The sequence below is a fragment of the Cetorhinus maximus genome, chromosome 38 (assembly GCF_964194155.1).
Source record: "Cetorhinus maximus chromosome 38, sCetMax3.hap1.1, whole genome shotgun sequence".
Classification (NCBI taxonomy): Eukaryota; Metazoa; Chordata; class Chondrichthyes; order Lamniformes; family Cetorhinidae; genus Cetorhinus; species Cetorhinus maximus.
Window position 1 is genome coordinate 3,712,360 of NC_135916.1, and position 26,760 is coordinate 3,739,119.

A 26,760-nucleotide genomic window follows, 5' to 3' on the forward strand; every position below is an offset into this window, starting at 1 on the left:
GAAATTTGCATCATATATTTTTTTTTTGTATTGGAACAGTTTACGAATCGTTTTGCCCTGTCCTCTCATAAGAATTTTCAGTTGTGACCGATAAACCGTGTTATTAGTTAGCAGCATGCTTTTTTCAAGACTTCGCGGATCGTTTGTTCTAAACAGAAATATACAGTCAACAACCAAATAGTTTAACAAAACCCTTCTTCCTGGTCTATCTCAGCACCTGATGCCCCCTTTTGCACGATTGGCTGACGTGAAACGACCCACAGCGTAAAACCTTCCTTCAAACTGCTGAGTAATTCAACAGGCGTCACGATGCGATTGGCTGCTCTTCTCTTTACGGCTGGTGAGAAACATTTATCGTTAATACTCTTGTTTGTCCAGTTATGCAGTTTGCTGACTCTTATCCGACAGAAGGCTGAAATGGAATTTCGACAGTGCTCTATGCCAGTCATGTTCTCCTTCCTGGACATTAGGTTTGCTGTGATTGAACCTTGGTGGCAAACCTCGCCGTGATGTCTCACGCGAGCACAGCACATTGTTCTTTTTTTCCTTGCCTTGACCACAAAATGTGGAGTTAAAGGCAAAATACTGCGGATGTTGGAAACCTGAAACAAAAACAACAACAAAAAATTGCTAGAAAGACTCAGCAGGTCTAGCAGCATCTGGGGAGAGAGAAAGACAGAGTTAACGTTTCGAGTCCCTGTGACTCTTCTTCAGAACTGAAGTGAAGGTATGGTAATTATGGAGTATTGGAATCATTAGAATTACAGAAAGGAATAGCAGAGGAGGTGGCTATTCAGCCCATCTATGTCATTGGCAACCCTTAGCAAGGGCGATCCAGTGAGAGACGTGGCCCACCCATCCAGCCCAGCTCATTCTGCACACAGCTGCAGATTTCCTCTTCCAGATGTGTACCCAGTTTCCCATTGAAGACCATTGGTTAAGCATACCTCCAACATCACGCTAGAAAATATTGGCGTTATTTTCTAGAACTGCAAGATAATCGTTGCCACTATGGATTGATCATCGTCGGTTAACCCTAACCCTAACCCTAATGCGTTCCTACATGAATATGTCGCTGAACTATGTATGCAGGTTGACGGATGTCACGGGAAAGGCGTCAAAGTAAACAGAGAACGAAAAAAATGCAGCACAATAGGTGGTTAAAACCGGCGACAAACTGTCCACTGTGACCCTAGAACGTTAGACGCCTCATTCATTTTGAGACGTGCCAAATGTTTAATTTCTCGAAGGACCCCTGGGGTGTTTTGGATAATCCATCGTCGGATAGATTCATGTCTGGGATGGAAACAAAACAAAACTTTTGCAGGAACTGAGGGAGATGGAGAGAGGGGGCGGGAAAATGGAGTTGGGCCCTAACTTCCGATGGAGTGGCGATTGAGTCGGATTGTCACTCCGTTCGATAGCGCTTGCCCCGAAGAACCTATCTAGCCCCACTTTCGGGCTCAGGCCGAGCGAGATCTGGGGATTGCAAGGTAAACCCCCCCTGGACGAGGGTTGAGGCAGCCTAGGCAGGTCAGTAGTCCACGAGTTGCCCTTGACCAGGGAAGATATAATGGTCCAACAATTTTCAGAGGTTTTGGACAATCCAGGTGTTTAAGTAACTGGGTCGTGTTGGGGGGGGGTGTGGACATGATTCCGGTTGTGTCAGGGGTTGGTTGGGGGGCATCGTTGCTAGCGGAGGGTGGAGCCGGGTCCTGCCTCATTTCAGGGGGGTTGCCGGTTGGTTGAGGGGGTCGGGGGGGGTGGTGCGGGTTGGTGCTCGTGTCGGTGGGGCCTTATGGAATTTCGGATCTGGCAGCCCCTAAGGGTTGGAGAAGCCCCTAAGGGCTGGGTGTAGCGGTTTGGAGCAACTTGGAGTTTGGGGCAGGCCTCGTGTTATGCGTGGGGAGTGGGGGGGTTTAACTTGTAGTGGTGTCCGGGTCGCCTGTGGGGGGGCAATGGGAGTCCCGTGTGTGGGGCTACTTGTTGGGAGGAGTTTCAGGGAGTCCCGTTGGGAGTTGGGTTAGTCCAAGGGAGGGGGGAGGGGTGGGGTGTGGGGAAGGCGTGGGATATCCCGGTGGGGGTGAGGGGCCCGGAACAGCCGGGCGTGGGCAGAGTCCCCTGGGCGTTCGGTGGTCTGAGGGGAGTCGCCTGGTGGTTACAATACTCACAACAGGCACCCAGAGCTGGTTTCATGTTTCCTCGCTATTTTTTCATGGGTGGCTATTGATCTAAGACAGTCGGAGCCATCGGAAGTTTTCCATTGACGTCGCAATTTTCCCATGTTTCTCAATGCAGGGCAATTGTTCATGGGAAGTTTGGGCTTTCCAGGCAATTGCCCTGCAATCCTCACCTGGGAAACTCCGGTGGTTTGGGGTTCCCCAGTGCATCTTTGGGTTAAACCCCCAATAAATGACGCTAGGAAGTTAAGGCCCCTTGTCTCATTGTGTTCTCGCAAAATGGGGCGATGAAGCAGGAGCGCAGAGGCATCGACAGGGGGCATTACATTATTCTAAGCATTCATAACATGTTATGCATCAGCTCCTTTACCGTGGTTTTCTTTCCCTGCATTGCATGGTATATTTCAGCATGAACAGAAAATATCCTTTTAAGTGTTTTTACATTTAGTGTCTATATTTCAGACTGTGATCTTGAATACTACTAATTGATCTCTCTCTTATTTCAGTTCTGCTTACTGCACTGGAGAGCGTGGCTACTGAAGGTTAGTAGCAATCAAGGAACACATTAATTGCTGCACAAAACGCTAAAGCAAAGATACATTATACGTGGAATGGTCTGTCGATTGCCTGAAGAGATTGTAAATATTTTTTGCCATTCTCAGCACTTGGAGCAGGTATCCCCTTGGCTGGAAGCAAAGTAGATGGTTCTGAATTCATTGCACCGCCCAATATTCGACTCCTTTAATGCTGATTGACTTCATATCGAGCTGCAGTGAAATACTGACAATATTGCGCCACCAGCTAACACCATTTCTTCGCCACGTTTTTCGGCCGTGCCAATAATTTTAGCTCAAACAATGCAGTCCATAATTTGCATAGCATTTCAAACAAAACCTTTATCCGCAGGTATTACGCTCTTCTCCCTCCCTCACGATAGAGCAAGCACCCTTTCCATTTCCTCTTCACCATTCCACATCAATCTGAAATAGGTTCCACACGCCGCCTATCCCCATTGCTAGTGAGTGTCCGCTTCGAGTATCGACTATCTTTTCCCCCCCCGTAACACGATGCAGGATTTTCCACCACTAACACGCACCGGGAAAGCGGAAATTACTGAACGGGTCGACCTTTGGGCCGACACAGGCTTGACTGACTGAATGGACTTCGTATGTGCTGTGTGATAACATGTGGCAGGTAAGAAGTGCCAGGCGGATCAAATCCACAAAGTAAACTTGGTCACGCTATCACAACAGTTTTGCAAAATTTTACACATAATAAGAAGGTTTCTGCACTGAATTCGGAACCATGAGCCCACCTGACACGTTTAGTCGAATTCCAAAAGGCTTTTAACACAACTTTATTTCACTGGGCAGAGCAGTCTTTTGCAAAAGTTGCTGGACGCTTTCTACGGTGGCTGCTTTACCTGGTGTGCCTGTCAAGATGTCAACATGGCCTTCTTTATGTATATTTCCCTCTCTTTTAACGTGCAAAATCCCATAGTTCCACATGTCTTTGTTAAGTTCGTTTTCCCATAATATAAAAAAATAGTTCATGTCAATATTCCCCTTTCTTTTTTTGGGAAAAGTCAAGGGAATCACCATGCCCTACTTATCTTGTTAGTTGTGAACATCCCACCGTCTCTTTGAAAATCATTCATCTCCCAATTGCTTTAAAATGCAAATTGCACTCGCACTTTACTTGCTGACTGTTCTACTGTAGCTAACTCGTTCGCATTTCAAATAACCTTTTTAAACACCCGACTCTTCTGACAATTTCAACCTTGCAATACATCTGTCTCTACTTAAATTAATCAGTCACCCAGAGGAGCACACAGGAACCTACCTTGCAGTATCCCACAATATCGTTATCAAGAACATGATAGTTTCGTGACAGTGGCGTGAATCTCTGGCCCAGATCTTTCCCTCAGCAGAGAGTGGATAGGTCCTTCCACTAACCGGCAGTACGGTTGCCCAGCTATATTTCACGGTTCCTTTTTCTGCATTATATTCTTTTCATATGATGTGAGCGCCAATGGCAAGGCAAGCATTTATTGCGATTCGAAGGTGTGGGTTGAACGCCTTCAGAAAGCGATGTACTTCCGCCCTCTAGTGGAGGTACACACACACACACAGTGTTGACAGCGAGTTCCTTGCTTTTGGCCCAGGGGCAGTGAAGTGACGGCGATAACATTTCCATGTCCGGATGGCGTGGGCTTCATGAACAGGGAAAACTCATTGCTGAAGTATTACTGGAACGGACTTTACAATGGAACGAAATTGATTTGGAAGGTTACAACTCAAAACACGTAAAATTTATGGGCAGGTTAGGAAATATGTGCCAAAGTACTTAGCCCAATTAAAAGTTGGATCACCTCATGTATGAGGTGTAAAACATTCTAGGTTGCTTCCAAGGACCTGGTACATGGAATACTCAAAATTATTCAACAATTATTGATGAACAATAGAGATGGATAATTGGGGGGGATGCAGAAATTATACCACTCAACGAAGGGTTGAGGGATGTAACAATAAGCTACTTAGCAGTCACCCTAAAACATGTGGAGGGAAGACTGTGAAACCATTCTCAGAGACTAAATACCTTCGAATTCGACATTAAAAAACGGATTGATCAAGGAGACACAGCACGTTTGAATTCCTTGATGAAGTTGCTCAGTTAAATGTAGCAAAGCTGGCAAATGAAATCCAATCGATAAATCGCAAACACGAGTTGTGTTCAGAAGATTAGAGTCCATTGGGTTGAGTTGAAAATGGCCGAATTGACATGGCATTGGATGTCTGACAGAAGGCAGAGTGATGTTTTCTTAAATATTTCTCAAACTGGGAGTTGTTTTGCAGTGGTGACCTCGACGTGCCATCTCTCCAATGTTCTGGGACAAGGGCCACTAGTACAAAGAGGGCAAATGGCATGACACTTGAACGGTAGATTAGACTTAAAAGGGTGGCTTTGTACTTCACGATGACGCGGTTAAAATGGTGAAAATGTCAGAAGCATGGAGCATATTTGCTCCAAGCATCAATGTGTGAAATTATATAGTGCTGGTGGACATTTATTGCAAGACATTATAGAGCAAAGTGCACTTCTTAAACGTAGGCGAACGTACAAACTTAATTATCCATGCTCAGAAATCACTTAGGGCATCATGGCACGTTGACAAATTGTGAACACATCTACGGTAACTAGTTTAATGAATAAAGTTAGATAGTGCAAAATCAAGGTAAAAAAAAAAAAGCTGATTGTGGAGATGTATAACTGCATGTTGAGGAGCCGGCCAGAGTTTGGTGGACAATTCCGATTGCCAGGAACATATGCAAATACCACAGATTGAGTTGGAAATCGGTTGACTAGGATGTTCAGGACCAGCCCTGAAGTTTTCAGTTATGTGGAGAAGTTTTCGAAAGGTAAGGATGGTTTCTGCTTGGGAATGCATTTGATTAAGACGAGGCCTACGAGAGATTTGCAATGTGGGTGCGACGCTTTGAGGGAGTTGAGAACAGAAGACCCTGGCAACTCATGCGAAACCGCGGATTCACAACCATCGTCAAAAAGGCCTGGAGGTGCGGGTGGGGTGGGAGGTGGGTGGTCTGTGTTAATTCTGTTCACTCTGGAGTTTCTGCTAATCAGAATTCTCGAACTGGCAAAACGCTGGATGGGATTTCCACCCATGCCTGTTAGAAGGGAACTGGACACGCAGCTTCCCCTCACGTCCAGTTGGGGCATGACGAGCCGAATGGCCTCATTCCTCGCTGCACCATTCGATGGTTGGAAGACGTTCGTTGGCAACGGCGTCATGCGATCGGCTGATGCCATTCGAACAAGTGCTGAACTACATGCGACAGGGTTTACCCACATGATCCAGACGCCTGACATTGAGCAATGCAGTGCTTGTGACAAACACAGAGCATGGGGTCTTTGCACAACACGTTGACCAGCAGGGAGACGTCCCAGTGGGTCCGGCAAACCTGCTTTCCTCTCTCTTCCTGCTGGGGATGTCGTGGCTGACAAATTTCTCACTTCCCAATTTTCCCCGCTGGCATAGATGTTTAAATAAAAAAAACAAACATGAGAGGAAACCGAGATCAAGTGTGGAGAGGGAAGGGGGGTGGAGGGGGTAGGGGAAAGGTGGGGAGTGGAGGGAGTGCAAAACAAATCCAATAAATAGCCCATTCTGACGGACCATACCTTGGGGGAGGATTCAGTCTCGCTGGAGGACACAAAAACCGGGCGTCTGTAAATCAGCCGCCTGTTGTATGTGGTGCCTGATGTTCGTGGCTTTCATTCATAGCAAGGTAACATCAATTCGCCAGAGAGGAGTTGGCAGAATAACTGCCGAAACTCCAAACAAGTATCTTCCCATCAATTTCCTTGGACGGGCACCTCCTCTACGGTCTTAGCTTGTGACAATTGAAGGATTGAGCTAAATGGGTCCAACAATGCATTGCCATTTAACTCATGCATGGTGTGAATGCACAACGTCAACATAAATAATTCGTCTTCGATTAACAACGTTGGAGTCCCCATGTCAACCACAATTGGACTTGTTCATAGGAGTGTGTCTGCATTTTCTCAAAACCTATGTTTTTTTTTGGCTTAAGGTGTACTTCCGCTGCGCTTGGTCGATGGAGACAGTGTTTGCTCTGGAAGAGTCGAGGTGCTTTATAACGGGACGTGGGGGACGATCTGCGACGATTACTGGGATATGGCGGATGCGGTGGTTGTTTGTCGCCAGCTGAACTGTGGCTTTGCCGGATCGGCGCGGGGCACGGCTCAGTTCGGAGAAGGCACCGAGGAGATCTGGCTGGATGATGTCAAGTGCTTGGGAACCGAAACCAACCTCCAGCAGTGCAACATCAGGCCGATCGGAGAACACAATTGCAATCACGTGGAAGACGCTGGTGTTGTTTGCAATGCTGGTAAGTATATATAAATATCTTTATGTATCTGGAGAGAGAGAGAGAGAGGGATTAATAGATTGATATGTACATAGAGAGATAGATAGAGTGAGTGATAAATGGAAAGATAGATGGATGCATGGATGGATGGATGGAGTCAAGAATAGACAAATAGATGTACAGGCAAGCGGGCAGGCAGATATGTAGATCAATACTGCGACACGATAGATGATACTGAGAGTTATATATTAACTATCTACCTATCTATCTGCCTGTTTGTCTATCGAACTACCTAAATACCAAACTATAAGCTATCTGGTTATCTGCCTATCTATCTATCTATCCGTCTGTCTGTCTGTCTGTCTATCTATCTATCTATCTATCTATCTATCTATCTATCTATCTATCTGTCTGTCTGTCTGTCTGTCTGTCTGTCTGTCTATCTATCTATCTATCTATCTATCTATCTATCTATCGATATATCTATCTATCTGTCTGTCTGTCTGTCTGTCTGTCTGTCTATCTATCTATCTATCTATCTATCTATCTATCTATCTATCTATCTATCTATCTATCTATCTATCTATCGATATATCTATCTATCTATCTATCTATCGATATATCTATCTATCTATCGATATATCTATCTATCTGTCTGTCTGTCTGTCTGTCTATCAATCTATCTATCTATCTATCTATCTATCTATCTATCTATCTATCTATCTATCTATCTATCTATCTATCTATCTATCTATCTATCTATCTATCTATCTATCTATCTATCGATATATCTATCTATCTGTCTGTCTGTCTGTCTATCTATCTATCTATCTATCTATCTATCTATCTATCTATCTATCTATCTATCTATCTATCTATCTATCTATCTATCTATCTATCTATCTATCTATCTATCTATCTATCTATCTATCTATCTATCTATCTATCTATCTATCTATCTATCTATCTGTCTGTCTGTCTGTCTGTCTGTCTGTCTGTCTGTCTATCTATCTATCTATCTATCTATCTATCTATCTATCTATCTATCTATCTATCTATCTATCTATCTATCTATCTATCTATCTATCTATCTATCTATCTATCTATCTATCTATCTATCGATATATCTATCTATCTATCGATATATCTATCTATCTGTCTGTCTGTCTGTCTGTCTGTCTATCTATCTATCTATCTATCTATCTATCTATCTATCTATCTATCTATCTATCTATCTATCTATCTATCTATCTATCTGTCTGTCTGTCTATCTATCTATCTATCTATCTATCTATCTATCTATCTATCTATCTATCTATCTATCTATCTATCTATCTATCTATCTATCTATCTATCTATCTATCGATATATCTATCTATCTGTCTGTCTGTCTATCTATCTATCTATCTATCTATCTATCTATCTATCTATCTATCTATCTATCTATCTATCTATCTATCTATCTATCTATCTATCTATCTATCTATCTATCTATCTATCTATCTATCTATCTATCTATCTATCTATCTATCTATCTATCTATCTATCTATCTATCTATCTATCTATCGATATATCTATCTATCTGTCTGTCTGTCTATCTATCTATCTATCTATCTATCTATCTATCTATCTATCTATCTATCTATCTATCTATCTATCTATCTATCTATCTATCTATCTATCTATCGATATATCTATCTATCTGTCTGTCTGTCTATCTATCTATCTATCTATCTATCTATCTATCTATCTATCTATCTATCTATCTATCTATCTATCTATCTATCTATCTATCTATCTATCTATCTATCTATCTATCTATCTATCTATCTATCTATCTATCTATCTATCTATCTATCTATCTATCTATCTATCTGTCTGTCTGTCTGTCTGTCTGTCTATCTATCTATCTATCTATCTATCTATCGATATATCTATCTATCTATCGATATATCTATCTATCTATCGATATATCTATCTATCTGTCTGTCTGTCTGTCTGTCTATCTATCTATCTATCTATCTATCTATCTATCTATCTATCTATCTATCTATCTATCTATCTATCTGTCTGTCTGTCTGTCTGTCTGTCTGTCTGTCTATCTATCTATCTATCTATCTATCTATCTATCTGTCTGTCTGTCTGTCTGTCTGTCTGTCTGTCTGTCTGTCTGTCTGTCTGTCTGTCTATCTATCTATCTATCTATCTATCTATCTATCTATCTATCTATCTATCTATCTATCTATCTATCTATCTATCTATCTATCTATCTATCTATCTATCGATATATCTATCGATATATCTATCGATATATCTATCTATCTGTCTGTCTGTCTATCTATCTATCTATCTATCTATCTATCTATCTATCTATCTATCTATCTATCTATCTATCTATCTATCTATCTATCTATCTATCTATCTATCTATCTATCTATCTATCTATCTATCGATATATCTATCTATCGATATATCTATCTGTCTGTCTGTCTGTCTGTCTATCTATCTATCTATCTATCTATCTATCTATCTATCTATCTATCTATCTATCTATCTATCTATCTATCTATCTATCTATCTATCTATCTATCTATCTATCTATCTATCTATCTATCTATCTATCTATCTATCTATCTATCTATCTATCTATCTATCTATCTATCTATCTATCTATCTATCTATCTATCTATCTATCGATATATCTATCTATCTGTCTATCTATCTATCTATCTATCTATCTATCTATCTATCTATCTATCTATCTATCTATCTATCTATCTATCTATCTATCTATCTATCTATCTATCTGTCTGTCTGTCTGTCTGTCTGTCTGTCTGTCTATCTATCTATCTATCTATCTATCGATATATCTATCTATCTATCGATATATCTATCTATCTGTCTGTCTGTCTGTCTGTCTATCTATCTATCTATCTATCTATCTATCTATCTATCTATCTATCTATCTATCTATCTATCTATCTATCTATCTATCTATCTATCTATCTATCTATCTATCTATCTATCTGTCTGTCTGTCTGTCTGTCTATCTATCTATCTATCTATCTATCTATCTATCTATCTGTCTATCTGTCTATCTGTCTGTCTGTCTGTCTATCTATCTATCTATCTATCTATCTATCTATCTATCTATCTATCTATCTATCTATCTATCTATCTATCTATCTATCTATCTATCTATCTATCTATCTATCTATCTATCTATCTATCTATCTATCGATATATCTATCTGTCGATTTGCCTATCTAACTATCCTGCCTATCTTTGCAACCAGCACCTTCTCTCAGCATATTGATCTTTCAGTCACATGGTCCCTATCTCTCTGCTGGTCTGTGCGCATCCATCAACAGGTTAAGAGGCCTCTGTGCATTGCTGAATTGGAGATAACTTGTTTCAGCTATTACCGGACCACTATGGAAGACCATACGAAGTGAAACCTAACATGAGCTGCAGCCGCTCTTCGGTTCTCTTTCCTCACCAGCAGAATTACACCCCGACATCCCTTTTCCCTCCCTGTTATTGCAGATGAAGCACCAGAAGCCGCCATCTACCATGGTCGAAAATACAACGTATTCGTGAACGGGGAAGACCTTAAAGTCAAATGTACCACCAAAGGCTTCTACTCATCCTCTATGTTCTATCTCTACAAAGACGGTGCTGCTATTCCAATCATGGAGAAGGCCCCTAACGCGCGGGATTTTACCGTCACCTTTGACATTCTTAACATAACAGCAGAAAGCAAAGGCAATTATACCTGCACTTATGAGTCCGAAGTTGCCGGGAAGAAATACAGTTCGGGAAAGAGTGAACCCCTGGAAGTGATTGTGAAAGGCAAGTGTCTTATCGTCATCAATAATGCTGCTTTTTTTTTTTAAAAAAACGCATTTATAGATTGCACATCCTATGTTTCTTATTATTTTGCAAGTTAATATTCTCAATTGACACAAGGGCATCCGATGAACATTATTGATTGGGCCACATATTGGAAACGCAATCACCTTTGTTGTAGCTTCTGTGCAATTCCCTTGCACCCAGGTGTAGAAAATATCTCCCCTTATGATGCAGTGCAAAACTTGAACATTGCTGATAGGTGAGGCGTGCTGTCGAATCTTTAGTTCTTGCACTCATCAGGACAGATTCTGAAGAACGCCGATTTTAAAAGGAACAACAACTTTTACTGCAAGGCAAGAGTGCATGGCAAAAAGCTTGGACAGCATGCCTCTCTTATTCTCTCCTAATACCCCTTAAGATTGAATGTCATTCCGTGTCTTGCTCGTCCATAGCTACTTATCAGTGCTGGTAAGCTGCCAGTGACAATGATTACTTTGTCAATGAATTCAATGGGATGAAACATCACTGGGGCGCAAGGCTGTCTGCCAACCTATCCTGGCCTTTTATTTTGTCAGGAAGCGGTTTTTTGCCGATCCCTGGCGCCATACTTTAGTTTTTTTTGGCGCGAATGCAATACCCCGAAGCCATGCGATATGATGTGCATTGTTGTTTTCCATTGACTGCGCACAAGAGGTGATGACCTGTGCAAGATGAGTGAGTCAAGATATCGAATTCCACTGAATGGAATGCAAATAACTTCTTTTAAAGCCAAAACAATTAACTGAATTAACAATAACAAGGGATAAATCAGGCACAGCCCCTAAGTCAGGTCAGCTGTAAAACCAAGGACAAAGTTTAAAGGAACCTTACAAAAATTAAACCAAAATGTGATTAAAGGGGTCAACAAAACACCCCAGTCCCCGCGGTGCCCACTGGGCACGGAATGGAATGCAAATAAGATGCAGTAGCTGGACAAACAATTTGACTCCTTCGGTTTTACTCTGCCATTCTAGGCCAATATACCTTCCATTTATGCCTTAGCGGTAAAGAACAGGAATTACATGATGTTGTTGGCTGACGTCCATTTCTTTTTTTTTACCTACATGCTGGGAGTAGGTGGGTCCCGCATTGAGCGCTTTGGGTCTGTAATTCTTTGTCCGAAAGTGTGACAGTGGCAGAAAATCCACTCCAGTTAAAAAAATAAGAATAATAAACAACAATTGTCAACAGATTCACCTTTGAAATCTCCATTTCCACGAACCTGTTGTTAAAAATTCGCCACAAATTTAAAAGCGCTGCTAAAATTAAATGAATCCAATTGAAATTATATATCCTCCGTTGTTTATTCAATGACATGTTATGAACTAGGCCCAATCCTTTGTATCGTGTTTAAACCCCTTGGTATTCGTGGCAATTAACAAAGTCTATGCAGATATATGTGCTAATCTTAACGATTGGAGGAAGCGTAAAGCAGACGATCTTGAATTATATGTTTCTATTGCTTCTGGCAAGAGGAAAATAGGGTGTTGCGGGGATAGGCGGTGGTATCCTTACTGGATTGGTAATCCAGACACGCAGGGTGATGCTTTGGGCTTGATTTCAATAGTAATACGACTAACAGACCTTGAGGTTTTTTTTTTCCAAACAAAAATAGAGTAAACATTTATTAATACAAGAAAAATGTAAGCGCATACATATGTCTTCAAAATTACTAGTACAATAAACACAAAAATCCCATAATTATGTCGACTCACCCCCTGTAAGGCAGCAGTAAAACTTATAGATTTGACAGCACCCCAGACGAAACATATTTGACATTAGGAATTCAAAAATGATGTTCCTTCCACGTGGGTTCCTTGCAAACACCATTGTGGGCGTACAGGCTACTGGGATCTTAAATGCGTCTGCCTATCCCACAATCTCCTTTCTCCTTGACACATGTCATTCACTTTGAATGTAACTCTTCCATTGTACTGCTAGGCTTTTAATTTCACCTCCTCTAAGGAAAACATGCTTTGATTCCGCCAATTTAATTAGTAAATTACAGGAAAGAAAAAACACATTGTCTGGCGTATTCCAGCCGTGTCTAAGGTTTCACCCATTATTTTAGATGCTTTATTTAAAAATGCAAATTTCCCCCCTTGGCACCAATGTTTCCAAACTCCCCCATGTTTACCTATGTCCAATTTCAAACCTAGACCTTTCTATATATCAACGCCTCCCTGCCAACTGGCCTAAATCCAATTAAGGCACACACATATAGAAACCGCTGTGGCTCCGTTCATAGCACCCTCGCCTTTGAACCAGAAGGTTGTGGGTTCATATCCCACTCCTGGAAACCAGTAACTGTGATTGTACTCGAAAGCGTTACAATCTGTAACTGTTGATAACTCGAAGGAGTTACAACTCAAATTTAAGGGAGGTGTCAGCTGTGGCTCAGTCCATAGCACCCTCGCCTTTGAATCAGAGGGTTGTGGGTTCATGTCCCACTCCCGGAAACCAAGAACTGTGCATGGACTCGAAAGAGTTACAACTCAAATTTAAAAATATTTTCCAATAACATTATAGACATTAATATATCTTCATGACATTCTTATTATTATTATTTTCATTCTTCTTATTGTTATTTTCATTCTTCTTATTATTATTATCGTTCTTATTATTATTCTTATTTTTTTCATTATTATTATTATGATTTCAGACACGCTTCAACCACCCATAATTGCGTTCAATCAAAGGTCCATTGCATTCGTGCAAGGGCAAAGCGTTACCATTAAATGCGAAGCGCCCGAGGAGTTCGAAGAGAGTCAGTTTTATTTGTACAGGGACCGCGAAGGCAATGTCGTCAGTTTTCAAGCTGCTGATTTTTCTTCCTATGTCATCTTTAACATAACGGACCTGCAGAAAAGTGACCAGGGCAGTTACTTCTGCAAGTACCAAGCCTTCCTGTCGAAGCGGCTTTGGGTTAATTCGTCCGTGAGCGACTTTGTCAACGTTACTGTGCACGGTGAGTGCAAATTTCTTAAGGTCGGAAGCCACTTTCCGGCTTAATCACACCCTAAGGGGAGGCCAACTATGGAGAGGCGGTGTCTCTGAACAAATCATTCAGAGATCCCGCGTAAAGTTCGGGGTGGGGGCGGTAGAGTCCAATTCCAACGCGGTATATTGTCGTAAAAACCCGCCTGGCTCATTAATGCCCTTTCGGAGAGCGAAATTTGCAATGCTTACCTTGTTTGGCCATTCATGTAACTCCAGACCCACAGCAATGTGGCTGAGTCTTAAATGCCCTCTGAGCAAGTGGCAATGAGGAATGGGCAATAAATGCTGGCCAAGCCAGCGATGCCCATATCCATGAGTGAATAATAAAAAAGAAACTTTAAAGACCTCCATGAGATAAACCATGAGTCTGAAAGGAAGGCCATGAGATGTATGTGTACCCGGTACTTAGGATTGAATCCTTTCAATGCCCATCTCATGAATCTGCGCTGCAACCCACTAAAGACCATCACAACCTTCCTGACGTTCAGGTCTCAGGGCTGAATGCAATTCTACTAAACACCATGAGCTTCTGTTTATTTTTTTTAATCTCTGTGAAATGTCCTGGAAAAGGCATGATTGCTCTAGGTCATGAAGACTCATTTAAGTATTTCAAACATTCCACAGTATGGGACAAAATTTGGGTCTAGATTACGTCAGTACTTGTTTCCCTAACGCTTTCGTGTGATGTGGATGTGGCAAGGCCAGCATGTGTCGCCCATCCCGAAATTTCCCTCGACCCGAATGGTCATTACTAGGCCATTTCAGAGGGGAGGTTAAGAGTCAACGACAATGCCTGTGCGTCTGGAGTCACATATAGGCCAGGCCATCTAACGATGGCAGGTCTCCTTCCCTGAAAGACATTCGTGAAGTGGTTGACCTTTGTTTTGCCACCATAGTTTCATGGACGCCGTTATTGGAAAAAATAGCTTTACGCTTCATGTCGATGAGCCGACTTCAAATCCCAATCCTGCCATTTTAGGATTGACCTCATGTCCCCAGAGCATTGTCCTGGGACCCTGGATTGCGGGTCCGTTCAGGATTTTCCTATGGTCTTCAAGATGGGTGGGGCGTACAGCCGGAGGCTAATGTCATGCAACGTATTTCCTCTGCCCTGTCAGGGTGATTTTCAACCCCATCTATATATTCCCTTGCTTTTCCTGTCCAAGGACAGAATGGAAATGACATGAACTGCGCACTGTTGGGTGCCACCGCCTGAATAGGGCGCTGTAGGGAGAATCTTGAGCGCCTTGTTTGCCCACACCAACGTTGTAAGGTGTCACCTTTTGTACGTGTGACCTAAACTTTCAGATGACGGGCAGCTGAGGCTGGTGAACAAGGATAGCGAGTGCGCTGGGACGGTGGAGGTGTACTACAATGGCACCTGGGGGAAAGTCTGCGGCCACTCCTGGAACCTTGCAGAAGGGCAGGTTACCTGCCGGCACCTCGGCTGCGGCTTCGTCAAGAGTTCTTCCCGGGGTGACCGCTCGGTCCCATCACGCGACCCAGTCGCTCTGTCGCACGTTCACTGTCGGGGTACGGAACCGCTGCTGTGGAAGTGCTATTCGCTATCATGGAATGACGGGATGTGCTACGGTGGCTTCAGAGCAGAAGTAACGTGTTCAGGTAAATGCAGGGGGATGACACGAAGCGTAACAGATAAGCTGATCAAAGAGGTAACTACATAAAGCGGAGTCCGGCCAACCTGCTACCAACCCAATTGACTTTTACTACAATAATATTGCATGTGTTCGAATGATAATGATAATACACCGTTGGAGGTGTGCTACATTGTACGAATTCTCCAATTAATTAACGGTAGAAAGCGCATTTCACCCATCAGTGGGTTAAGAACATGTCATTCCGTGTGATGAATTTGCTCTTCTTTCCGGAGTAGAAGGGCATCGAACCATATTTGTTCACCAGGTGCGTTTCTCAATGAATCTACCGAGGATGGATGTTCATCTATATTTCCCTCAAGGGAGGTTCGGGTTATTGTGACAGGTATTCAGAATCAGTAAATCATTGACATTGCAGGAGAATGGTGTGGCACTGAAAGGAAGGGTGATAAAGTGCGGAGTAGTGGCAGGAATAAAAACTTGTACTGGCATAGCGCCGTCAAGTGAATAAGCCTCCCCAAGACGATTCATATCAGCGTTTTGAAAGAAGATGTGACCTATTGTTATCCCTTATTTAATCATGGTGTATGAGCGCCTCTGGCTAGTCCATCATTTATTGCCCATCCCTGTTTTATATTTCTATTCAAACACGAGATGTGGGCTTCGCTGGCTGGGCCCAGCATCTTTTGTCCATCCCTAATTGCCCCTTGAGAAGCTGTTGGTGAGCTGCCTGTTCGAACCGCAGCAGTCCAGGTGGTGTAGGTACACCCACGCTGCTGTTAGAGAGGGAGTTCCAGGATTTTGTCCCCTGTGGTGTAGGTACACCCACAGTGCTGTTAGGGAGGGAGTGCCAGGATTTTGTCCCCCGTGGTGTAGGTACACCCACAGTGCTGTTAGGGAGGGAGTGCCAGGATTTTGTCCCCTGTGGTGTAGGTACACCCACAGTGCTGTTAGGGAGGGAGTTCCAGGATTTTGTCCCCTGTGGTGTAGGTACACCCACAGTGCTGTTAGGGAGGGAGTTCCAGGATTTTGTCCCTGTGGTGTAGGTACACCCACAGTCCTGTTAGGGAGGGAGTTCCAGGATTTTGTCCCTGTGGTGTAGGTACAACCACAGTGCTCTTAGGGAGGGAGTTCCAGGATTTTAGCCCAGCGACAGTGAAGGAACAGCCGATATATTGCTAAGTTAGGATGTTGTGTGGCTTGGAGGTGAAATTCCAGGTGGCGATGTTTCCATCTACCTGCTGACCTTCTCCTTCTAGATCGTAGTTATCATGGGTTTGGAAGTTTAAGGAGCCTTGCTGAATTCCTGCAGTGCATCTTGTAGATGGTACACACACTGCTGCTACTGTGCGTGGGCGTTAGAGGGAGTGAATGTTTGTGGATGGGGTGCCAATCAATTGTGCTGCTTTGCACTCGACGATGCCAAGCTTCTTGAGTGTTGTGGTAGCTGCAGACAAGGAGGCAAGTGGGAGTACCCCATCAAACTCCTGACTGGTTCCATGTAGATGGTGGACTGATTTTGGGAAGCCATTTACTCGTCGTAGGATTCCTAGCCCCCGACCTGCTCTTGTAACCACAGTATTTAATTGGCTAGCCCAGTTCAGTTTATGATCAATGGTAGCCCCCAGGATGTTGATAGCGGAGGGTTCAGTGATGGGAATGCCATTGAACGTCAAGGGTGAATGGTTACTTTATCTTTTTTGGAGATGGCCATTCCCCGGCGTGAATGTTATTTGTCGCTTCGCAGCCCAAAGTGGACAAATCAGAGTCCACTTGCCAACCTCTTAGCAATCTCTTCTCATGCAGTATAAATTGTTTTTCCTTTTGCTGTTCATATTCATGCCAATGGTCTTTATGAGTGCAAGACGAAAAACTTTGATAGCATGCCTCTTATTATTATTATTATCATTGCCTTATAGTTAAAACTACAGATCATAATAATAGTCATAATGAAACGTCTCTATTTCAGTAAAATAATAATTATTATTATTATCATCATCATCAAAGCTTTTTAATATTATCATCTGCTAGTAATAAACATAGACCAGAACAACAACAATAACGTTAATAATAATAATCATCATCATTATAATGATATTACAATGAAGCGAATGATTATTATAGTGAAGATAATTGTAGCAACAATAAAGCTTAGTAATGATAATTAGATCACTATTAATGTTGTTGTTATTATTTAATATTATTATTTCTGTTATTGTTAACATATTGAATTAAGTAATACAAATTGGTATGATCTCATTATTATGTATTAACTAATAATACTATCTTCACTACAATAATCACATTTTTTGTTTTCAAATAATACTCATCTGATGTAAAAAGTAAATAATTAAATAAAAATGGTAGTATGGAAGTGTAAAGCTAATAGCAATATTAAATACAATAAGAACAAAAAAAAACTAATAACAATCACCATAATTATCGTCATCATATGAAGAGGAGAATAACTGTATTAGCAATTGTAATGGTAATTATCCTAAAGCCTGGTTCGAGTTTTTCCCCGCAGAAGTTGCAGCACTTGACAGTTTCAAGTACTCGACTGATCTGAGTGAAGGAGAATAATGTCCTGGCCCCCTCCCCGTGTCACGCCCCCCCCCTCCGGCCTGACTTAAATTCTTATTCCGATAGCCTTGAAAGAGACGTGGTGATTTAGTGGAACTGCCTTGACTTGTCGGGTGTGTTGACATTCGCCTCGCATGAAACGACTTTACTTGGTCTTCATTTAATTTTGTTCCAAATTTTGATTCCTCCCGCATCTCCTCCCAGAACAACCCCTGAGGCCAACCATTTCCGTCTTCCGCACCCCGAGCGTCTTCATGAGCGGGGAGAATGTGACAGTCCAGTGCCAGTGCCCAGATTTCTACACCGCCAGCCGAATGTTCCTGTACAAAGTCGGCGAGAAGGATCCACTTCTGTCCATGCCGCTCCCGGAGAACCAGAACTCGTTGAACTTCACCATTGTAAACATCCAGAGCACGCAAACTGGAAATTACACCTGCAACTTCGATATGGACATAGCGGAATTGGTCTTCGACTCCGATCAGAGCGAGCAGCAAATGATCACCGTGAAAGGTCTGAATCGTGCGGGTTTTATCAATGGGGCCGTGCTCTCCCGCCCTGGCGGGAAATTACCCGACTCGGCTGCGGTGCGGGTTTCCCGACCGTTCGTCATCATTAAACGCATTCATGAACAGATGCGGAATTCGCGCTCATTTCCATCTGACATTGGGGTGGCTCACATATGGGTCTACCGCGGTGCGGTAACAATGTCAAATGACTCGCGATCCAGCGGCCCCCTGGCGGCGAGGCTTAAAAATCCCGCCGTGGCATTAATTCAGTCAATAATCAGGAATTGAAAATTCTAATCTCCGACGCGTAGTTAGGGAAGGGAATCCGCCGCCGCCCCGACCTGGGGGACTGACCATATGTGTGACTCTAGACCCACGGCAAATGTCGCGAACTCTTAATCACCCCGCGAAATGTTCCGTTCAAGGGAAATTGGGGGGGAGTGGGCACGAAATGCTGGCCTGACCAGCGACGCCCACATACGATGCAAATTTAAACCGTTAAAATCGGACTGGTTCTGAGAATCGATTTGCGCCCCCCCGGTTATAATAAAAAAAAATAATAATAATGAGCTCAAATGCATCAAAAGGCAAAGTAAATTTTTTAATAGAAAATGCTGACCTTTCTAAAATAAAGACATTAAACGCTGGGAATTGACTATATAGCTACCAAATTGTCAGAAAGCAAATTCTTCTGGTTTGTCAATGTCCCTTAGAGAAAGGGAAGTCTCGTTTGCCATTGAATTAGCGCGTTAACCCCAATGCTATCGCGTTGCAGACGAGCCGCCGGAGCCCTTGATAGGGACGGAGACGGTGCCCGCACACTTCCTACCCGGCCAGGTCATCCGGCTGTCGTGCAGAGCGCAGCAGTACTTCTCCGTTTTGACATATTACTTATACAAGGACAACGGCAAGACGTTCGTCAGCTCCAAGCCGGCTGTGGTCCAGGACAAACCCGCTCTGTTCGAAGTGTTGGCGGAGGGGAAGAAAGATGACGGCGAGTACACTTGCCGCTATGAGGTGAAGACATCTGGTCAGCTCTATAACTCATCTCACAGTGAACCTCTGAAAGTATCTGTCACTGGTAAGTGCAGAAAATCGGAAACCTTGCTTTGAGGAACACACGGATGTTGTAGACCAATAACAATAACATTGTGGGGGGGGAGTTGGTGTGCACCTAGTTAAAGGTGGGCAGGCAATTTTTCGAAGCAGGTTTTAAGGAGGCATGCGTTGTCCAGATTTCATAGATCTAGGCAGGTGACCCAAAACCAAGCAACTTGTGATGAAAACATTTTTTAAAAAAAAGCAAGTGTTGGAAAACCTCGGTAGGCCTGGCAGCATCGGTGTGGAGAGAGGTGCAAAGTTGACCTTTCGAGTCCGCTATCACTCTTCTTCAGCACCGATGAGAGTTAGGCCAGTGGTGGGTTTTATGCGGATGAAAATAGCAGAGCCGGGGGTGGGCGTTGGTGGCGGTGAGATTCAGCTGGGGCGAAAAGTCAAAGTCAGGGAGATGTTAGAGGGCGAGGGGGGAAGTTAGATTATGAAGATGGCATGGCACAAAAGGCAAAGAAAGGGGGGAAGTGGTAGTATTCAAGGGACAAAGCATCGATCCAGAGTGGGTGTTAATAGCAGAATAAATGTCAGCGCTGTCGGAAAGCAACGTGTTAGTGACAAGGTGAAGGTCATTGTTATCTGAAAAGCTACACTTGAGAACATGATGCCGATTGGCACCAACGGAAATAACAAAAAATGGAGGACACATTTCAGAGTCTTTTAGTTTAGTCTTATAGAACTGGACAATTGCTGGAAAAACTAAAGAGACGGGTCGACGATTTTCGCCTTGAACTCATCAGGGACATGCGTAAGAATGCCAACATAAAATGAAAACAAAGTAATAAGAAGCAAGAAGCAATCACCACTCTGTTCTCACAGAGCATGAATTGCTGTTTTTTTTCCCTTAAACTGGTATCCTTGCGAAATGTCCTGACGAGTGCAAGACCAAAATCTCCGGCATGTCTCTTTTTTTTTCCCCCAGAAATGCTGGGAATCATGGTAATCCATTCTCAGGGGGATCCTTTTGAGCGATGTTCAATGAAGCATGAATCATGCGTTAGGTGAAGCCTGGTTGGTCATGTTGAAAGGGCTGCAGCTGAATTGGGTTTGACAGAGGCTCTGTCTGTCAAGTAGGCGAAGAATGGGTTACATCTTGTCTAATTATTTAACGCATTATTTTGGGTAATTGTACGTTGTTCTTCTGAATAATTTATCTGTTCTACTTGTTCACGGGATGGGATGGGCGCATCGCTGGCTAGGCCAGCAACTGTTGGCCATCCCTAATCCCTAATCGCCCTTGATCAGAGGGCATTTAACCGTTCAAGCGCACATTGCTGCTGCAATCTGTCGGCCAGACCGGCAGATCTCCTTCCCCTATATGACATTCGTCCAACCAGATGAGCTTTTATGGCAATCGACAATAGGTTCAGATTTTCACTGAATTCACATTTCACCATTTGCCATTGTGGGATCCGAACACGGATGCCACACACACACCCACAACATTACTTTCGCTTTCTGGGATATAAGGCCAATATGCCATCGTCTCCCGAATTAAGAGCTTGATTCTCCCCTCTTACGTAGGAATGTAACTTTTTTTTTGTTTTTGGAAGGGGCCTTTGACATGTTGTTTTGAAATTCCGTTGTCCTTTCCAGCCGATATTAAGCTGCGGCTCGCCGATGGGCCCGTCCCATGCTCCGGGAGAATCGAGGGTTATGCTAATGGAACCTGGGGAACCGTTTGCGACTTGCAGTGGGGCTTACCGGATGCCGAGGTGGTCTGCCGGCAGCTGCGCTGCGGCTTTGTTCGATCGGCAACTCGCAGCGGACACTTTGGCGAAGGGACGGGGCGCACCTGGGGCGTCAACGTCAACTGCAATGGCACGGAGCCGTACCTGTGGGTCTGCCCCTTCGACATCGCCAGCCCCAATTCGTGCCCCATGAGAAACGACGCCGGGGTTATCTGCTCAGGTGAGAAAACGCTCAGCGTCGCGGAGTGCAATAGACGGTTTGGTCCATGAATGCTCGGCAGAATTTCACGTCCGCAACAAGGTGCATCGCCGTGGCTACCATAAGTGCACATGGATTGTGCCAATAACCGTGGGTACAACCGAACATGCGAATTAGGAGCAGGAGTACGACACCCGTCCCCAGAACGTGGTCTGACATTCAGCAAGATTATGGGGCTGATGTTTCTGTGACATGAACTCCGCATTCACCCTACCCCGATAATCTCAGCGTCCCTTGCTAGTCAATAATCTACCTACCTCTGCCTGGGAATACTTAATGGCCCTCTCTCCACCGTTTTTCCGGGGAAGAGAAATCCACAGACTCACGACACGCTGTGTGAGATTTTCTTCTCATCCACGTCTTCAGTGTTCTTTATTCCATTTTGGGGGGCGGGAGTTGCAGGGGGACGACTCATGTAAAGGCAAGGAGCGATCTCCATTGCATCAGTCACCTGCTCTATAACCCACCCCATAGTCATGTCTCTTAAAGCAAGTGAAACTTAATGCCGGGCAGACAGAAGGTGTAACATCTTCTGTTGAGCATCATTATTCATCATGAATATCTAAATCGAAATTTAATTTCAATATGTGTTCGATTCCCTCTGTTCAAATGGAACCCTCTTCACGGAGGCTCTTTTACAGAGGCCATCTCAATGCCTCCATGCATGTGGAGCAATAAAGACAGCAAAAACAACTGTCTCCAACAAGCCAGCCAATTTGCAAATTCCTGCAGGCATCTGTCGGCATAGTTGCAACACTAAACTGACCTTAAAGTTCGGCAGCCATGGTTCAGCCGGTAGCACCCCGATTCCTCATCTGGGCCTTGTTGGTTGGACTCCCGTTTAGGATAGTTGAGCACCCGAGGCTCGGCGGGACCCGCACTGCACTATTCAGGCAGTGATTTCCTCTCAGCGTTCATCTGACGCCCTCTCTGCTCTCTTAGGTACTCATAATCTGGCACGATGGCCAACTGTATTTGTTATTTTGTAGAAGAGCGTTTGAATATTATTGGGGAAAAAAAAAATGTCCACTTGCTACCCAATCGGCACTCTCTTCCCATGCAGGATAAATTGTTATTACCATGGCATTTGCTATTCTTGAGAATCTGCCCTGATGAGTCCATGATGAAAAGTTTCATCAGCGTTGCCAAGTTTAGAGCAAAACAACATTTGTTTCCCCAGTGCCCTGCACAACATTGAATCCGCAATCAACATTAGCCAAACCGAATAGCTGGTGATTGTTAACTTGTGAGTTTATGCTGTGCAATCCGCTATATTACAACCTCAGTGCAAATCACTCCACTTGCCCGGTAACTCTTTGGAAAACTCCTGAGCCAGTGAGAGGCGCTATATATAAATAAAAGGTGACCTTCGGTTTGATGTGCAGAAGATTGCAAATGAGGCAATGGAGCTAAATCTCTTCGTTCTACCGAGGCGTCCGCAATTTACTTCGTCGATAAGATTTGGGGCCTCGAATTTTTTAACGACTATTATTTGAGCTCTTGCTATGATTGTATGTATCTTTTCTGCCCACGTAATATACACGTAGAAAAAAAAAGTGAGAGAGGGAGAGAGAGTAAGAGAGAGGTTATAGATAGATGGATACATATATACATACATACATAGATATATAGATAGCTAGATAGATAGATAGAGAGAGAGAGAGAGAGATAAATAGATAGAGAGATAGATAGATAGATAGATAGATAGATAGATAGATAGATAGATAGATAGATAGATAGATAGATAGATAGATAGATAGATAGATAGATAGATAGATAGATAGATAGATAGATAGATAGATAGATAGATAGATAGATAGATAGATAGATAGATAGACGCATAGATCGACAGACAGACAGACAGACAGACAGACAGACAGACAGATAGATAGATAGATAGATAGATAGATAGATAGATAGATAGATAGATAGATAGATAGATAGATAGATAGATAGATAGATAGATAGATAGATAGATAGATAGATAGATAGATAGATAGATAGATAGATAGGCGCATAGATCGATAGATAGACACAGACAGACAGACAGACAGATAGACAGATAGATAGATAGATTGATTGATTGATTGATTGATTGATTGATTGATTGATTGATTGATTGATTCTTCGATTTTCATCCAGCTTTTACAAGTTAGCCACCTCCCTAAACTTAGTTGCATCCTATGCTGCATTTAACAGGCCTGCCAGGGATGACTCACCATCTGTAATTGAACTAAATGGTGAAATCGGACAGGAGCAAGATACTGAAATTCAGGCGTTATCTCATTTTCTTTAATACCGGTTATAAGGCACTGCTGTTTATTGAAATCATTTCAATGGAATACCGCATCACGAAAACCTCCGAGGCCATTCTACCTCATTCCCACCGTCACACATCTGATGTTTCACATCCTCACCCCTTGGTTCGCCAGATCCCGAGCGGAGAGCTGCCTTTTCTTCACCCAATTCCATGTTTCACGAGTTTGTGGCTGCCTATGTGATTTTCGAGACACCCTGAATTACATCCAAGGTTGTTATTCAGCTGCAATCTATTGAATGTTCAGCTACCCATATATCCAGAGGTGTCAGCTGTGGCTCAGTTCATAGCACTCCTCGCTCTTTGAATCAGAAGGTTGTGGGTTCATGTCCCACTCCCGGAAACCAAGAACTGTGATTGTACTCGAAAGAGTTACATGCGATCTGTTGGTAACTCGAAAGAGTTACATGCGATCTGTTGGTAACTCGAAAGAGTTACATGCGATCTGTTGATAACTCGAAAGAGTTACCCAGATATCCAGCAGCATCTCCAGCCATATGGTACTGAGCACTCGATCATCGTCTTTTGCTTTTTTTTTTACTCTCCAGATACTCCTCTGAAGCCACAAATCAACATATTCAGAGCAACCGGCGAATTTTCGCAAGGGGAAAACGTTAGCATCCAATGCTCCACGCCCCGATTCTATACAGGGGCCACCTTCTACCTCTACAAAGTTGGCGAGCCTGGGTACAAAAGATCTGTCAAAGCCTCAGTTACTTCCGCAGGTGTCACCTTTACCATGGCCGAGATCAACATCAGTCACGAAGGTTATTACCTATGCACCTACCAACTGGAGCGCGACGGGAGGAACTACACGTCAGACAAGAGCGACCAAGTCAAAGTCATCGTCACAGGTGATTCCATTGCTGCAACGGTGGGGAAGACGTCGCAAAGCAGAGGGCAGGGCATCAGGACCAGTTAGTAAATGAATTAGAGGGCATGGGGATAGAATGTTTGCCCGCAGTGTGTTCTTGTCATCTGTGGTGTCCCAGGTAGATGTGGAATCAGATTCCTTATTTACCTTTCAGGTGTAATGTTGAATAAAAAGCCAATGAATAGCCAAGACACAAAAAACAAAAGAAGGACACGCAAATCGAATGATTTGTCACTGTCAACGGTTTAAGTCATTGGAAAGAATGGACTGGGTAGCCCTCCCACAGACTCGGCACAATAATAACAGTGGAATGAGCTCATTCTCTGATCCATCTGAAGGGGATGGGTGGGCCTTTCTTTCCGTTCTTCATTGTGTTTTCGTTAAGGCATCTCTTTCTGAAAGGCCAGGGCACTGTTGCGAAAATTGCATTGTCTAATTCATGGCTTGCAACTGTTTTTTGTTTTTTTTGTTTAAATTGTTATTTCCCAAGATCTGGGCGTCTCTGGCTGGACCAGCATTGTGTTGCCCGTCGCGAAGTGCATTTGAGAAGGTGGTAGTGAGCCTTTACCTTGAAACTCTCCATCCATGTGTTGTAGGCCCATGATGTTAGGGAGAAAATTCCAGGATTTTGACATCAGAGGCAGTTAAACAATGACAATACAGATCCAAGTCAGGATGGCTTGGAGGGGGACGCGCAAGAGGCGGTATTATAATGCATATTCTGCCCTTAACTTTCCAGGTGGAAGGGTTTTGAGGTTTGGAAGGTTCTGTTAAAGCAACCTTGGTGGGGTGCAGCAGTGCATCTTGCCAATGGTTCATAGAGCTGTCACTCTCATTCTTAGTGGAGCTAATGAACGTTTAATGCGGTGGCTGGGGTGCCAATCACGACTGAGGCATTGTCTGTAGGGGTGCTGAGCTTCTGGAGTGTTTTTGGGTCTGCACTCATCCAGCCAAGTGGATAGTTCTCCAACAGAATCCAGACTGGTGTCTTGTGGTTAGTGGACATGCTTTGAGAAGTCAGAAGATGACTTGCTCGAAAGATAATTCCGGGCGTGTTCTTGACGGCCCAGCAGTAATATAAGAACACACAAACAAGGAGCACGAGTAGGCCATTCATCCCCTCGAGCCTGCTCCACTATCTATTAATATCATGGCTGACCAGATAGTCACCGGAAACATGCATCCAATCTACTGCCGATAACCTATCACCCGCTTAATCATCAAGAATCCATCTACCTCTGCTTTAAAAATATTGAAAGTATCTGCTTCCAACTCTTTTTAGGGAAGAGAGCACAAAAGACTCACGACCCTCTGAATGAAAAAAAAATAAATCGCATCATCGTTGTTGTAAATTGGCGACCCCTTATTCTCGAACAGTGATCGCTAGTTCTAGATTCTCCCACAAAAGGAAATGTCCTCTCCACAGCCACCATTTAAGGACCCCTCAGGATTTTAGGTGTTTACATCAAGTTGCCTCTTACACTTCTAAACTCTAACGGATAAAGGCCTAGTCTGTCGAACCTTTCCTGATAAGACAACCCCCTCATTCCAGGTACTGGTTTGGTAAAGCTTCTCTGAACTGCTTCCAACACATTTACAATCGTCCTTAAATAAGATGACCAATGTTGTACACAGTACTCCAAATGTGGCCTCAATAATGCCCTATAGAACTGAAGCCTCCCTGCTTTTGTATCCAATTCCTCTTGCAATACGTGATAACATTCTATTAGCTTTCGTGATTACTTGCTGTTATTGCACACTAGTCTTTTGTGAAAGGTGAACTAGGACACCCATCCCTCTTAACCTCAGAGCTCTGCAATCC

General features: G+C 43.3%; 1 protein-coding gene across 1 annotated transcript in view; it reads left to right on the top strand.

The window, feature by feature from the left end:
- Nucleotides 1–212: 212 nt before the first annotated feature.
- The window catches only part of LOC144672437 (scavenger receptor cysteine-rich type 1 protein M130-like), a 45,858-nt gene continuing 19,310 nt past the window's right edge, over nt 213–26,760 (top strand). Inside the window, exons 1-10 of the mRNA XM_078534281.1 lie at nt 213–340; nt 2,687–2,722; nt 6,794–7,111; nt 10,638–10,943; nt 13,645–13,950; nt 15,291–15,605; nt 18,386–18,691; nt 19,463–19,768; nt 21,394–21,708; nt 24,613–24,918. Of these exons, the coding sequence (XP_078390407.1) occupies nt 310–340; nt 2,687–2,722; nt 6,794–7,111; nt 10,638–10,943; nt 13,645–13,950; nt 15,291–15,605; nt 18,386–18,691; nt 19,463–19,768; nt 21,394–21,708; nt 24,613–24,918 (2,545 nt within the window). The 5' untranslated portion in view covers nt 213–309. The remainder of the gene's footprint in view (nt 341–2,686; nt 2,723–6,793; nt 7,112–10,637; nt 10,944–13,644; nt 13,951–15,290; nt 15,606–18,385; nt 18,692–19,462; nt 19,769–21,393; nt 21,709–24,612; nt 24,919–26,760) is intronic.